At 43.4% G+C, this 13697-nt stretch overlaps 1 protein-coding gene across 11 annotated transcripts in view; it reads left to right on the top strand.

Annotated features, from left to right (window-relative positions):
* Positions 1 to 13697, top strand: part of Ppp1r9a (protein phosphatase 1 regulatory subunit 9A) — a 258866-nt gene that overhangs the window by 205497 nt on the left and 39672 nt on the right. For 10 of the 11 annotated variants that reach the window (XM_037203519.1, XM_028869810.2, XM_028869812.2 and 7 more), the window contains 4 exons: positions 5258 to 5311; positions 7979 to 8208; positions 9542 to 9638; positions 9738 to 9909. In XM_037203519.1, coding sequence (XP_037059414.1) covers positions 5258 to 5311; positions 7979 to 8208; positions 9542 to 9638; positions 9738 to 9909 — 553 coding nt within the window. The remainder of the gene's footprint in view (positions 1 to 5257; positions 5312 to 7978; positions 8209 to 9541; positions 9639 to 9737; positions 9910 to 13697) is intronic. The other variant, XM_028869813.2, reaches the window with a different exon arrangement.

The raw sequence follows: 13697 nt of genomic DNA, 5'->3' as shown, positions 1-13697 counted from the left end.
TGAAGCCTTGAACAAAAGCGGCAAAGATTTGCCCCCACTTCATTTTCCACAGCATCGGGTATCGGCAGAAACACCCCAGCTCCTCCTCCTGTGGAGCCCACCTCACTGTGAACAAAACAGACCCCAGTTCAGTGCAGAAGTGAGACTTAGAAATCTGTGCAGTGCTGAAACCATCTCACAGAGTTCTGTGCAAATGCCAGGCATTGCTAGCTACCCTGTGCAGCAAGAGCGGAGAATGTTGCGCTTATCTGATTAGAAAATGTCTGGTTTCAGAACACTCTTAAATCTCGCCTGCAAAGATAACGTGTTTCACTTCAAAAAAATATTTTCCATGCCTGCACAGGCTAAATAGAGTACAGCCATTGAAGCTGATTAGCTTCCTGCCTGCAGCTGCCCATTTTTGGTGGTCACATATGGCCATTTTGATTCCGTGTTCATCTTATTGAAAGCAATAAACAGCCCCCACACAGCAGCACACCTACAGAATGTGAAGTGAGACTTCCTGCTCATTGTGGAATTGTACTTTTGTGTCAGCTGAAATTCCAGGGTGGACACTGGGGTGTCCACGTCGCAGCTGACAGGGGAGATGGCAGAGCCTGGGCTCACGAGGTAGGACATAGGCCTGCAGCCTTTTGGGGAGGCACCACGAGGAAGACACTCAGCCTTCTAGTCAGGTGCATCTGCTGAGTTCCCTCACCCCTTGGCACAGCAAGTCTTCCCCGTGGAACAGGAGTCTTCAGCCAGTCTTGGCTAGTTTGGATACAAAAGATAAGAAAGCCCGAGACCCTCTGGCCTAATTATAGGAGAAAAAGCCCAATGGAGCCAGTCATGGAGCAAGGTCTCCCTGCATGCCTTCAACATCACCTGCAGAATGTGAGCTCTGAAAGTCATACACAGACACTTCAAAGGTCGACTCTGCCATGTTCATGTGGCCTCGGTGACTATGTACCTGACATGTAGTGTCCCTAACTAAACATCAGTTTAGTAATGAACATATTCTAAGTTGCTTTCCTATTTTTAATGTTTCTTTTCTGTACGTATTGGGGTGCTCACTCATGCACCATATGGAGGCCAGCTTTTCTGTGTGTATTGGGATGCTCACTCATGCACCATATGGAGGTCAGAGGTCAACAATGGAGGCCTTCCTCTGTGACTCTGCCCCTTATTGTTTGAAAAAGGGATTCTCACTGAATCTGAGGTTCACAGTCAGGGCTAGGCTGGCTGGCCAGTGAACCCCAAGATCCTCTTGTTTCAACCTTGGGAGCCAGTTACACGTGTACATAGAACTCTTGGTCTGTTCCATAGGTGCTGGCGCCCCTCACTCAGGCCCTCATGCTCACACAGCAAACACTTTGGCCACTGAGCCAACTCCCCGGATGCCGGTAACATCCCCCGTTTACACTCTGTGTCAGGACCCTCAGAGACTGCCCAGTCAGAGCCATGATTCCTCATCTAGGGCAGTGATGATCACATGCACCTTGAGATGCTTTTTATAAGGATTGAATGAGAAATAATTGCATCGGGGAAGCCAGCAAGGCAAGCTGATGGGCAGGAGAAGTAGAGGAGTCAGGCCTGGGGTTGTTTGTCCTGCACCTCTTTCTCCTAGGGGACACTCCAGGATGCAGTGTGACGTCTCTGAGCCTCTTTCTCATCTGAGCAATGATTTGAACAGAATCTGATTTGTTCACTCCCAGAGCCATTTGCAGTAATATAGGAGGCTGAAGAAAAACAGGCAGGCTCCTGCCATGTAAAAATAAATAAATAAATAAATAAATAAATAAATAAATAAATAACCCCATATTAGCAGAACTGTGGGCTGAGATTTCTACAGACTGGCTTTGGCAACCATTACCTCTACTATTTAAAGTCTTTTGTACAGTGTTTTGCTGTGTCAACTGAAAAAGTTCAAATTGTATGTTTTTATGCCTTTCCTGTTAATAGTGATGGATACCTAGAAATTCTTTGAAAGGTCCATTGCACCCAAGATTGAAATACCCACATAACTGTAATTTCAGGCCTTGTGTCCAGTAGTTGTTGCTTATCGTATGAATGATGTCCAGATTCTCACAGTTCATTCTGTCCCTGAAAGATCTACTGCTCCCCTGACACTAAGCTCTCACTGCTTGGTGCTACCTCACTGCGAATGTGGTCAGCCCTCTTCTCTTACCTATTTTGGTGAGAATAGAGTATCAAGCTAACCAGAGACCAGTTTGGGCTACTCACATTTCTCCCTAGATTCGTCCACAGTTTGGGGTACTAACCTAGTATGTACCCCATAAGGAGAAGGTGCCTGCAATAGGAATTTCTGAACTCTGAGCATGGCCAATATGCCTGGCCCATTTTTTTCCCCCATTAGCTGCCAAATGTGGAAGTATGTGGGTGACGCTGGGAGCTCTTTCTATCTAGTCCTTTTATTTTTTCTTCTGGAAAACCGAGGTGTGGATAAGCAACTGACAAAGGTCACGAGTGCTGTGAGCAAAGAAGTCTAAAGCTCCACGAAGAGGAAGGCCATATGCCTTCACTCTACTGGAGCTAGTCCTCAAGCAAATCGTGTCTGGCATTTACCCATAATGCAGTGCTCACTAGGGAGCTGACTCTTTGAATGGAACCAGATGTGCTTGCCTTTCAGGAGTGGCTTTGGGTAGGCCATTTAATGCCTTTTGTTTCATTTTCCTGAATATCATTGTGGTGCTTTTATTGGCCTGGAACTGGCTATGCAGACCAGACTGGCCTTGAACTTGCAGCAATCCTCCTGCCTCTGCTGTCTAAGTGTTGGATTGCAGGGGTCATTTAACACTGTTAAATAGGAAGTGAGATGGGGTAATCACATTGGCATGCTTTAGGTGGTTTTCTCTGGTCCCGGCTGACTTTATTGATAACTCTTACTCAGCCATGGTGCTTGAAATGCCTTACATGGATGATCTCATTTAGTGTCCCAGTAAGGGTGGTCATAAATTATGAGGAAGTGCATTTTACATGGGAGAAAAGTGCAGGGGAGAGGTTAAGCAGTATTCCTACTGCATAACATGCACACAACAAACACTATAAATTTGAGCAGCCTAACTTTTCATATTAGTATGTTTTAAGCATCAAACAGTAGATATTCTTGTCAATAATGGATGGGGGGGATCATCTAGGCCTTGAAGTTGCTTTATTCTCAAACAATATAATACATCTGTAAAACAATTCCTTGTAGTTATATATATGTCTCCATGTTGTATATAAAGAATATCTTCAATGTCTAAATACTTTTGACCTTTTATGGCTTTAGTTCTCATTGGCAGGAGATGTTAGCGTGACTTTACTGGAGAGGACATTTTGCCTTCACAGCCATCTTGCATAGAGCCCCTCCTCGATAGGTGTTTATAAAGTTCAACTTTTTTTTTTTCAAAGAGAAATGGCACAAGATCAGAACCCAGATATCCAAGTTCTAATCTAATTCAGTGTTGATTTGTTTTACAACTAGACAGGTTGATTCTCTTTTCTGAGCCTCCTTCCCCAACTCAGGCACATCACTGTGCTCTAGATCACTGTGCTCACCGTGGGCTTATAGTTAGAGGGCCCTGTGGGTACTGAGCCTGGGTGTCCTGGCATTGTTGCATCTGGAAGACCTATCTAGACCAGGATTTCCGGTGAGCACAAATGGCCTCTGCCAGTGATTTCTCTGAGAAAGCCTGCTGTAGCTTCCTTGCCTGGCACACTCACACTCTGGGCATCTGCTAAAGGCAGCTGGGTGAGTGTGACCACTAGGCCAATGGTATGAACAAGAGACGCAGAACCCTGGGCATCTCAGTTCAGAAAGAGTGAAAATGAGCCCTGGAAGAGGTCCTCAGCCCATGTTAAAACAGTGTTGAGGTCACCCTCCACAGCTGGACTACAGCAGGGCGGCCTGCACTGTCCTTAGCAGGGCCTGACAAAGACTAAGGGGGACCTTGGTGCACCGATCTGACAACTCCAACCTCTGACTGTTGTCAGCTGCATCCTGGGTGTTTGGTCCAACCTCTTTTGATTCTCCCTTCTTTCCCTTATTATCCTTTCCACGTGCCCCAGCAGGCCAGTAAAGCCAAGGACATGCAAGCCATTTAGAAGGTGCTGTGGGCTGCAAAGATTACTTCCCTACTTCCCGTTGTAATTCAAGGCCCTTCCCTCAGCCATTCCTTGGCTGACTGGTAAACTGCATTAAATTTACTTGGTTGTAGTAATAGCATAAGATTATAGTCCTTCCTGGACAGTTCTAATTCCAAAGTACTGTGGACCAAAAAAAGGGGGGTGAGGAGTGAGGGGGTGTCTTTAGTAAATTTGTGTTAAACCAACTCGAAGTAAACAATGTAACCAGAAGAAGCTGGGTGCATCACTTCGTGGGTTTGGTTGCAGAGGACCCCTTCCCAGACCCTCCAGTGGGCAAAACGCAGATGATGAGGGTGCGTGTTTTGATCTCTAAAACGGGGAGAATTGGGAATTTCAAAAAACCTCCTTTCCCAGGGATTTCAGAGAGCAAATTGTGAACCTATAAAGTGTTTTCCTTAAGTTCAAGGAGGCCATTTAGCCCTTAAAGAAATGAATGACGCATTGAAGACCCCTCGTTACAAAGAAAATCGTGGGAGGAGGGGAGCAGAGCAAACAGATGGTAAAGGCGACTATTATGTTGTAGAAAATGCTTTTTGAGGTTGGAGTCTCCATACAAGTAGATATTTTGGAGGGCAGAAATCTGAATCTGTACCTTTCCCGCGGTTAAAAAGAAGAAGGAGGAAAAACAAAAAACAAACCCGGAGCTCTCAGCTGCGTCCCCTCCTTCCTCGGCAGCAGAGCTGCTCTGCGGGATGTGAGAGCGACTCACAGAGCCACAGCGCCACCTTTCTGCAAGATGTGGGACTGAATCTTCACGCTATGCCCGGCCTGTTGACTGGCTGGCTCTAGCCGTTCAATGGGCCAGCCTCAGCAAGGAAACAGCCCCAGGACGCTCAGATCATAAAGGAAGAGCCGCAGAGGCCAAGAAATGGGTTTTCTTTTCTTTGGCCTCTGAGCAATTAAACTGGTAACTTAATCGGATGTTAGGGACTGTGAGCCATAAACCCTGTGTTTAATTAGTTTGCACCCAGTGAGTCATTTTACACGCTAGACATTGTAATTTACAAACTGCTGCACTGCAGCAGTTTCCTAGGATTTTTATTGTGTCATAAGATATTCTTCTCGCTGCTGAGTCTTTAAAAATATAGAAACACTCTTAGTTGAGAATTTTTTTCTTTTCAATTTTCAGTTGCAAATCAAACATGCAGTTACAGAAGCAGAGATTCAAAAATTGAAGACCAAGGTAAGCACCGCAACGTGGTGTTTGAATTGTACTCTTTAAACTTCAGATACTCTGAGGAGTTCGAAGCCTAGGACTAAGGGATTTGCTCCTGTGCGTTTGGGAGCATACTTACCTGAGAGTTTCATTTCCACCATTAAGTGCACAGACAGATCTTCTGGGGAGCAAGCACACTGCACACACCCCAGTGAACGCCACACAGCACTTCATAGCTGAAAGATTTATACTTACTCATATTCTCTCTGAAATTTCTTCAAAAAATAATATTTTTAATGGCTCAAGCACCTGAACTATGTACTAATTTTTTAAGTACAAGCTGGTATATCAAATCTCCTCTATGTCATTTACCTTATAATAAATAGATTTATTTTTAGCTAAATTATAGAAGCAATGTATTGTTTTAATGTGGCACATTAATTGCTTTTTAGAAAAAACTTCCCATGTCTAAGAATTAAATATTATAAACTCACTCTCTGATACTGTATAACTGATTTAGATTCAGGGGCCCCTGGAAATCTTGAGACATAGTTTGCATTATTTAAATTTGTTGAAGAGAAAATATATTAATAAAAACTATATTTTTTAATCTATATGAAATGAGACATCAAAGTAAACTGCAAAATTCTTGTACAAAATACACTTCTAGCTATTGTGTTTAGTTATAAAAATGTATATTTTTAGAGATTTAAAAATATTTTTCACTTCCTTTCAAATTATGCTGTATTGCTTCCATGATCTTTTAAAAATTGCGATAATAATTTTCCCCACCGCTAGTGATCTGTTTTCTCATCCACAGTGAATGCTTATTTTGGATTTTCCATGCACTTTAAATGGAGATGAATTAGCTGGGCTACTTTGGTTAAACGGTCTTCTCGACTAATAGGCTCTGGAGCTCTGTAGTGAAAGCTGGTTTATACATCCTTCATGGTGCCAGCCTCGCACTGTGAATCTTAAGTTCTAAGTTAGCAGTGGCGGGTACATAAACAGCTACTATAAAACGTCACTTAATTACAGAAGCAGTAAAAACTGAGTCCTTTCTACCCGAGAACTGTTTCTTGAAGCTGAAAAGCTGATCTTCTGAAACTGTTGGTTACAAATAGGGAAAAGGGGCCCCTGTGTTTACAAATGCTCTCCTAGACAGGCATAGGAATTTGACTATGAAGATTCAATTTAGAAAAGACTAAAAATTGCTATTTTATATTTTTCTTCCTACATTGGTATATGATATGACACCTGAAAATATGTAATTGTGATTATTATCCATGTTAAATAGATTTCCTCATTTCAAAGCAATTTTTACTTTGTAACCTCTTGTCCAAATGTATTTAGTAAAATTTTTTCACCAAACTATACCTGTGATATATAAATATATATTTGTGTGAATGTGTATTTCTATTTGTTCAATGGTATATACTTTCAGAATGTTTTCATTTTGAACACTGGTAAGTTAAAGAAAGCAGAGAAGGTTGACAGAGCAGCAGCTTGACGGGCAGGTGGCTGTTCTTAGTGCCCTTTAAACCTCATCTGAACATGTGTCAACAGCAAAGCCAGACGGGTTTCCTCTCTCCTGCACTCGAATTCAGCCGGGAGACCTAGAGAAAACCGCGCCCCATATTCCTGAGAGTACCTGGAGACAGTAACAGCAAAAAGCTATCTTTCTGATCCATTGCAGAGATTTAGATGAATCAGACAGTCATTTACATCTTTACTTAGCCTTTTTTTTTTTTAATGCTTTGTGTATATTAAGGTTTATAAAGATCTAGACGTTTATAACGCTCCCTGGAATATATTGAGTGACAGACTATTCATGTCGATTGAAATCGGGAACCTAATGGCATCCTCTAAAGGGTTCAAAGCACAGGAAGAGAGGCGCACACTTGTCAGATGATAACGATGCCCAGAAAGTGTAGCAGGGATGCTGAGCTGTGAGAGCACCGGTGCTTTGTGTAGATGCGGACCTGGACTCTCAGAAACTTGGACCACTTGTCTAAGTTTGAAGGAAAATAATTCAAATGTCCCGTCTTAGCCATTAGTGCAGTGGTTCTCAGCCTTTGGGTCTCAGAATGACCCATCCGCAGGGTCCCCCCTAAGACCATCAGAAAACACAGGTATTTACAATTCACAAAGTAGCAAACTTGCAGTTATGAAGTAGTGACGAAAATAATTCAGTTGGTGGGGTGGTCAGCCCAACATGAGGAACTGTGTTAAAGGGACGTAGCTTTAGGGAGGCTGAGAACCACTGGCCCCTCCCTTCCTCTCTCCTTGCCGAGCCCTCCTCCCCTTTCAGTTAATTTTCAACTGATCGTCCTACATTTTACTTACCATGCTCTCAAAGGACATGTGTTGACATAGATTGGACTGCATCGGTGATGTGCTGGACGTCTTTTCCTGCTTGCAGTATTTCAAAGAAAGTTCACGGGACTTGGAATCTGATTTGTGTCTCATCACGTATCAGATGGGGAACCTTGAGCAAAGCGTTCCCTTTCTTCAAGCTTCCATATTATCCTCTATGGATATGGAAAGCATTGTTGCTCTGCTCATCTCGAGCTGTTTTGATGGCTGAGCATAGCCAACAATAGGACTGTATGGAAGACAAGCTGAAATAGTGTGACGCAGTAGTTGCTGCAGACACACCTAAATTATTTTTGCCTTGACATTTGTTTTCTCCAGCTGCAAGCAGCAGAAAATGAGAAAGTAAGGTGGGAACTAGAAAAAACCCAACTTCAACAGAATATTGAGGAGAATAAAGAAAGAATGCTGAAGTTGGAGAGCTACTGGATCGAGGCACAGACATTGTGTCACACCGTGAATGAGCATCTCAAAGAGACTCAAAGCCAGTATCAGGCCTTGGAAAAGAAATACAACAAAGCAAAGAAGTTGATCAAGGACTTTCAACAAAAGTAAGCGTTCCCCAGTGATCCAAATAGCAGTTGGAACAGGGATGTGTCTGAAGAAGGCACATCCCCAATGGCTTGATACTGTTTAGAGGTGTGAGAGGTCAGGCTGGGCCTTCCTTTTCAGACCACAGTCACCACAGATTAGGGGAGCAACTTTTTCTCATGGGAATTTATTTCGGGTGTTATCAATTGACTTCTTCTTGGTTTTCGATAGTAACTATTCAAACACTTACACATCTTGGTTCTTCTTGGAATCTGTCCAGGATGCTGGGCTGACAGTTGGAGGTGCTACATGCAGAAGAGCAGCTGGAGCATGGGGGGGGGTGCTGCCTCTGTCTGTGTCCCTTAGAATCAGTGACCCAGGCCCTGCCTCCGTAGATGTGTAAACACGGATGTGCAAGACCTCCCACCCTGCCTCTGCGTTTCTCACCCTCTGCTCTCAGGGCCCCAGGTCACAACAGTGAGGCAGGCCCTGAGCACACCCTGGTATGAAATTTCAGCAGCTCTCTTCTGAGCTACAGCTGGTTTCCCTCACCTCTCGGGCCTGGATGTAATCTTAGAGCGCAAGCCAAGAGAGATTTTCATGAGTTATTTCTGACTCACTAGAGCAAGTACCTTTCGTGGTTTTCTGTGTCAAGCCTTAGAGGCTAAATATGTGTGTCACAGTCATCACATTTCTTTCCTGTCTTAGAAATAATATTTTAATAGTTGACACAGATAGTGACAATGGGTTGTTTAAAAGAGGATAGTAGTTATTTGTCACTGTGAACTCAATCAATACATTACCATTGTAACTTTTTGCTAACAACACTGTATCTATCTCTAAGAGATGACCAGATTTGCATATTCTACCAGAAGCTCTCAGAATGGAGGGGCATCCCCTTCTCCAGTATTACCCATGAAGGTGTGAGGGATCATGTCACCCCACCCCCACTGTCTTCTCGCCGGAATGACCTCTTTTCAGCTCTTCCCATCTCCTTCCATCTGTTGCCTTATGTATTGGAAATAGAGAATCGTTTCTACTGACAGGAAATTATCACCACTGAATTCCCCACGGAGTCATTAGTACAGTCACTCCTGTCCACATGAGTGTGCATGCTCCCAATCAGGCACTCCAGATGACAGCATACTTAGAAAAATCAGAACGCTTCCTGTATTTGTGATTACATCATTAAAGGTGTCTTTTCTTTCATTGCCATAAACTTCTCCATGAGCTATACTTGAGATTTATTTAAATAGCTCTCTAGGTGTCTGTCCCACTGAAGTTCTGTAAGAATGTCCACCCTTCCTCACTTACTGAAAGTTGTCTACAATTGAACCCTATTTTCTTCTTAAGAGAGCTCGATTTCATCAAGAGACAGGAAGTGGAAAGAAAGAAGCTGGAGGAGGTGGAGAAGGCTCATCTGGTGGAGGTCCAAGGCTTGCAAGTCCGGGTGAGTAGGATTTTCAAAGCCACTACACAGTGAGGTGAGGCGGCTCTGCCCAGAGGAATGTGGGACATTCCAATTTCTGAATGGCTTTTTGTTTTCTAGATTAGAGATCTGGAGGCTGAGGTGTTCAGACTACTGAAGCAAAATGGGACTCAAGTTAACAACAACAACAACATCTTTGAGAGGAGAACATCTCCTGGAGAAGTCTCAAAAGGAGACACTATGGAGAATATGGAAGTCAGGCAAACGTCCTGTCAGGACGGCTTGAATCAAGGTTGGTCCCTCCTCACCTCACATGTCATTGTTGCTGACGGTATAATCAGGACTTGAGTTCTTTTTCTGACTTGGAGATCCCCAAACTCAAACCACCTTCTAAGGCTTCTCTGGATAAGAGCCTGCCATTTAGCTCATATCAGGCATAAACGCTTCAGTGTAAATGACAGAGTTCCAACTAAAGGCAACCGCAAGTGTTATCTTTAAAGTGTCATAAATAAAGGCACTTAGTAGACTGCATTGGAGATAATAGTCCTTTCCTTCTAGTTCCCACCCTTAGAATAGATATCTTGCCCATGCATCAGAGGGCTGGCCACCTGTTTCAAGCTTTCCAGACTCAGTTAAGATATTCTCTTCAGTTCTGTTCTTTATCTGGGGTCCTACTTGTACTCCCCATGTCCATCTTGCCAAAAACCAAATAAGTAGAGAACACAGATAGCATCAGACACACCCACGATCCGGGTGTCACTTATATGTTCTCGAACATTCACATTCTATACATAGAGTTTATGTATATATCCATAGGAATGAGTGTTCCATTTAAATAGTGCATTCTTACATTAAAAATGTAAGAGCATGTGTACACATAAATATGGAGACTGGAAGACTTCGGTTGCTTCGTTTTACATGAACGTACAGAGTGCTTGAAGAGAAGGAAGGAGCTCCACAGCAGCGTCACAGTGACCTGGCAACACACTAGCACCACTTAGAGCAAAACTCTGAGTTATGAGCTGTTTTGTTTTTTGACACTTTCTCTCCTGTTAAGATCTTCTCGGGATGGGGGAGATGGTTCAGTGGGTAAAGTGTTCGCTACACAGGCCTGAGGGCCTGAGTTTGGATCCCCAGCACTCAGGTGGAAAGCCACGTGCCGGGCACCCATAATCCCAGTGCCAGGACGAGGAGCAAGAGACGAGAGTGTTGCTGGGGCTTGCCGTCCAGCCCGCCCAGCTAGATCACAGCTCCAGGTTCACTGAGAGACCTCTTCTAAAATCAAATAAGGTGGAGCTTCCTGACCACAGCACACGTTTGTACACACTGGCACATTCATTCACTCATTCACATGTATACGTACACACACACAAACATACACACACATATACACACACAGATGCATAGACATTTCCAGAAGATGTTTCTGATAAGCAGCTGTTTATATTGTATCATTAACTTCAGAAGTAACTTCTTAATCCTTAAAAGTGCAAAGAATCAAAAAATGTTCATTTAAATGAAGATTCGAGTGCACTTACTGGGTTTATGTCATTTTTTTTCCTGGGTTGTGTCTCAGTAAGGGGTAGCTTATAAGTAATGCCTCAAGGGAGTTGCCAGGGAAGAGCCTCAAGGGTACACCGTTGAGGGCTATGCCTTGGGAGGGTCCCCAGCTGCTCTGGGTTGGCCTTATGGTGTGGACTATAAAAGTGGTGACAGCCACCCTCCAGCCTACCAAGGTTGCTTGGCACCATGTGACTGGGGGGCATAGGTAAGTGATGCTGTTAGCAAGTGCAGCTACAGTTTTTGTACCTGGAAAAGGCATTCGATTAAAGTCCAAAGAGAAGTTGCAGAAATCGAGCCAGTGTGGAGATTTTCACCTTCATGAGTGTTTGAGGTTTAATTGTAGTTTATTAAATACAGGGTCTTGCTGTTGTATACTCAGGCTTTGATCAGTACCCTGTAGCTTTTCCCTGTTATTCATGCCTTTCAGTTTGGAAATCGGTGTCTTGTCAAACATATAATTAATGGTATTTATTAAATTGTTTGACTACAGAAGATCAACAAACTGTACTATTAACATGCTGATTTGGATCAAAACCTTACATTTCTTCTGAACCCTTTTCTATTCTGTACCCTCCATTTTTCCACATAATTATCAGTTTCCCTAGCAACATTGGCAGTTCACAGTGAGATGTGGAGACTACTAATTCATCCTGAAAGCCATGCCTACTTGTGGTGGAAGTGGAATCCGTCACTTCAGACTTTAGCAATATACATATCAAGCCATATTCTTTCAGTTCTTTTGTAGCCAATGACAAATCTCCTTGAATTTCAGTCACTTGATCACATAAACTTAAGTGGCTTGACTAGTAGCTAGATGGAATGTTCTGGAAAGCATTTTCTAAATGGATTATTTGCTTTTGTTGCTAGGGAACACCAAAGACTAAGAAAATAGGGAGTGAGGCTACTAACCCAATACAGCCCATCCAGTCCTTTGCCACCTTTCGTGACACCCAGTACAGGACTTAGAGCCACCATCATGGCTGCCCATTATGTGCAGAGTCGTCACGCTATCTCTCAGGACTGTCTAGTTCTCCTCTGCTTCCCAGCTCTGGGGGTTAAAAGGATGGTTTAGTGGTGTTTGGGGCTTGGAGCAGCTCCTGAAGTAGATCAGTGATAGACTGTGTCAGAGTGAAATAATGAAAGAGAGAGGGAAGGTGAGGAGAGGAGGCAGGAAGAGGCCAGAAGCATCCATTCCTCCACACTGATCTTGTCTGACTTCTTGACAAGATCTGGGTAGCTAGTTGACTCTCAGTATTGGAATTCCAGACATTTTTGAGGAATGAAACTAATTTTCAAACCTTACAAAAATTTACCACACTTAAATTATCCTTTAACACTATTTGCATGTATCCTTGTCAGAACTAAGCCAAGCAATGCAGGTATTTTATTAAAATGTGGGTAAAAAGGCCAGGTGTGTGGTACACTGCTTTAATCCCAGCACCCAGGGGCAGGAGTGAGGCAAGCGATCTTTATGGGTTCCATGCCAGTGGAGTTGACATCGCAAGTTCCAGGCCAGCCAGAGAGACGGTGAGAACCTAAAGGTTATGCATACAAATTCACTATCTAATATATTCTAATTCGTTAGCCTTCCCACAATTATAGAAAACAAATTTAATAATTTTCCATCAAGAGTTTTAACAGATCTCAAAGCCCCTCTATTTTACACTGTGTAATTGTCGAATATTATTTTCCATCTCTGAAAATGATGCTTTTTCCGTACCGTCTTTGCTCAGTCCCTCAATAACACTGGTCTGTGTGAGTTCTCGGCCTTGCTTCTGGGACCCTGGGGTGGCGGTGGCATCCACAGCTGAGCTCCTGTGTTGCTTCATCATTAGAACAGGAGGTTGAACTTACTTCAGATAGATTTCCTTGAAAAGCCCTGAAATCAAAATGTCCATCCTGAGCATCTCTATAGTTCACGATTCTTAGGATGATACTGTTTCAGCTTCAAATATTTAGAGTCTGTTTTCTTAGAGAGGGGTTATACATGTTCCATAGACAACTGAAGGAGACCTGGGGTGGACAAGAGGAAGTTACAGATGAGAACTGTGGATCGTCTTAGTTAAGTTCTTGCTGCAGAGCCTAACTCCAGCCAGAGCCTAGGTGGCCACCACCATGGTAGTGTTGACAGCAAGCAGGTCATGGGGCATTCCAGATGTCCCTGTACAGCAAGTCCTGCGTAGCTCCGAGGCTGGAAGTTGTCTTAACTACTGTATTCATCTTAAAGTTTTTATAAATATCATGAAACAATGAAACATGATAAAGACCTAATCAAAAGAAGTCCCAGAAGGCTGCGTCCTATGTATTCTATACATTGTGTTGTAGCATGAATCTTAAAAGTTCTTATTAATAAAAACAAACCTGGAGCCAGGTACTGGGTCAACACTGGAAGATCAGAGAAGCCGAACAAGCCACAGCCATCTCACCTTGCCAATTCCTCAGCTGATCCTGTTTCCTCAGACTGGATGCCTCTCAGCTGAACTGTGCTGCTCAAAAGCCTAAAAGCTTAACCAGGCT

This window comes from Peromyscus leucopus, chromosome 3 (assembly GCF_004664715.2).
Source record: "Peromyscus leucopus breed LL Stock chromosome 3, UCI_PerLeu_2.1, whole genome shotgun sequence".
Classification (NCBI taxonomy): Eukaryota; Metazoa; Chordata; class Mammalia; order Rodentia; family Cricetidae; genus Peromyscus; species Peromyscus leucopus.
Note: the sequence above shows the minus strand (reverse complement) of the source record. Positions and strands in the feature narration are given on the sequence as shown.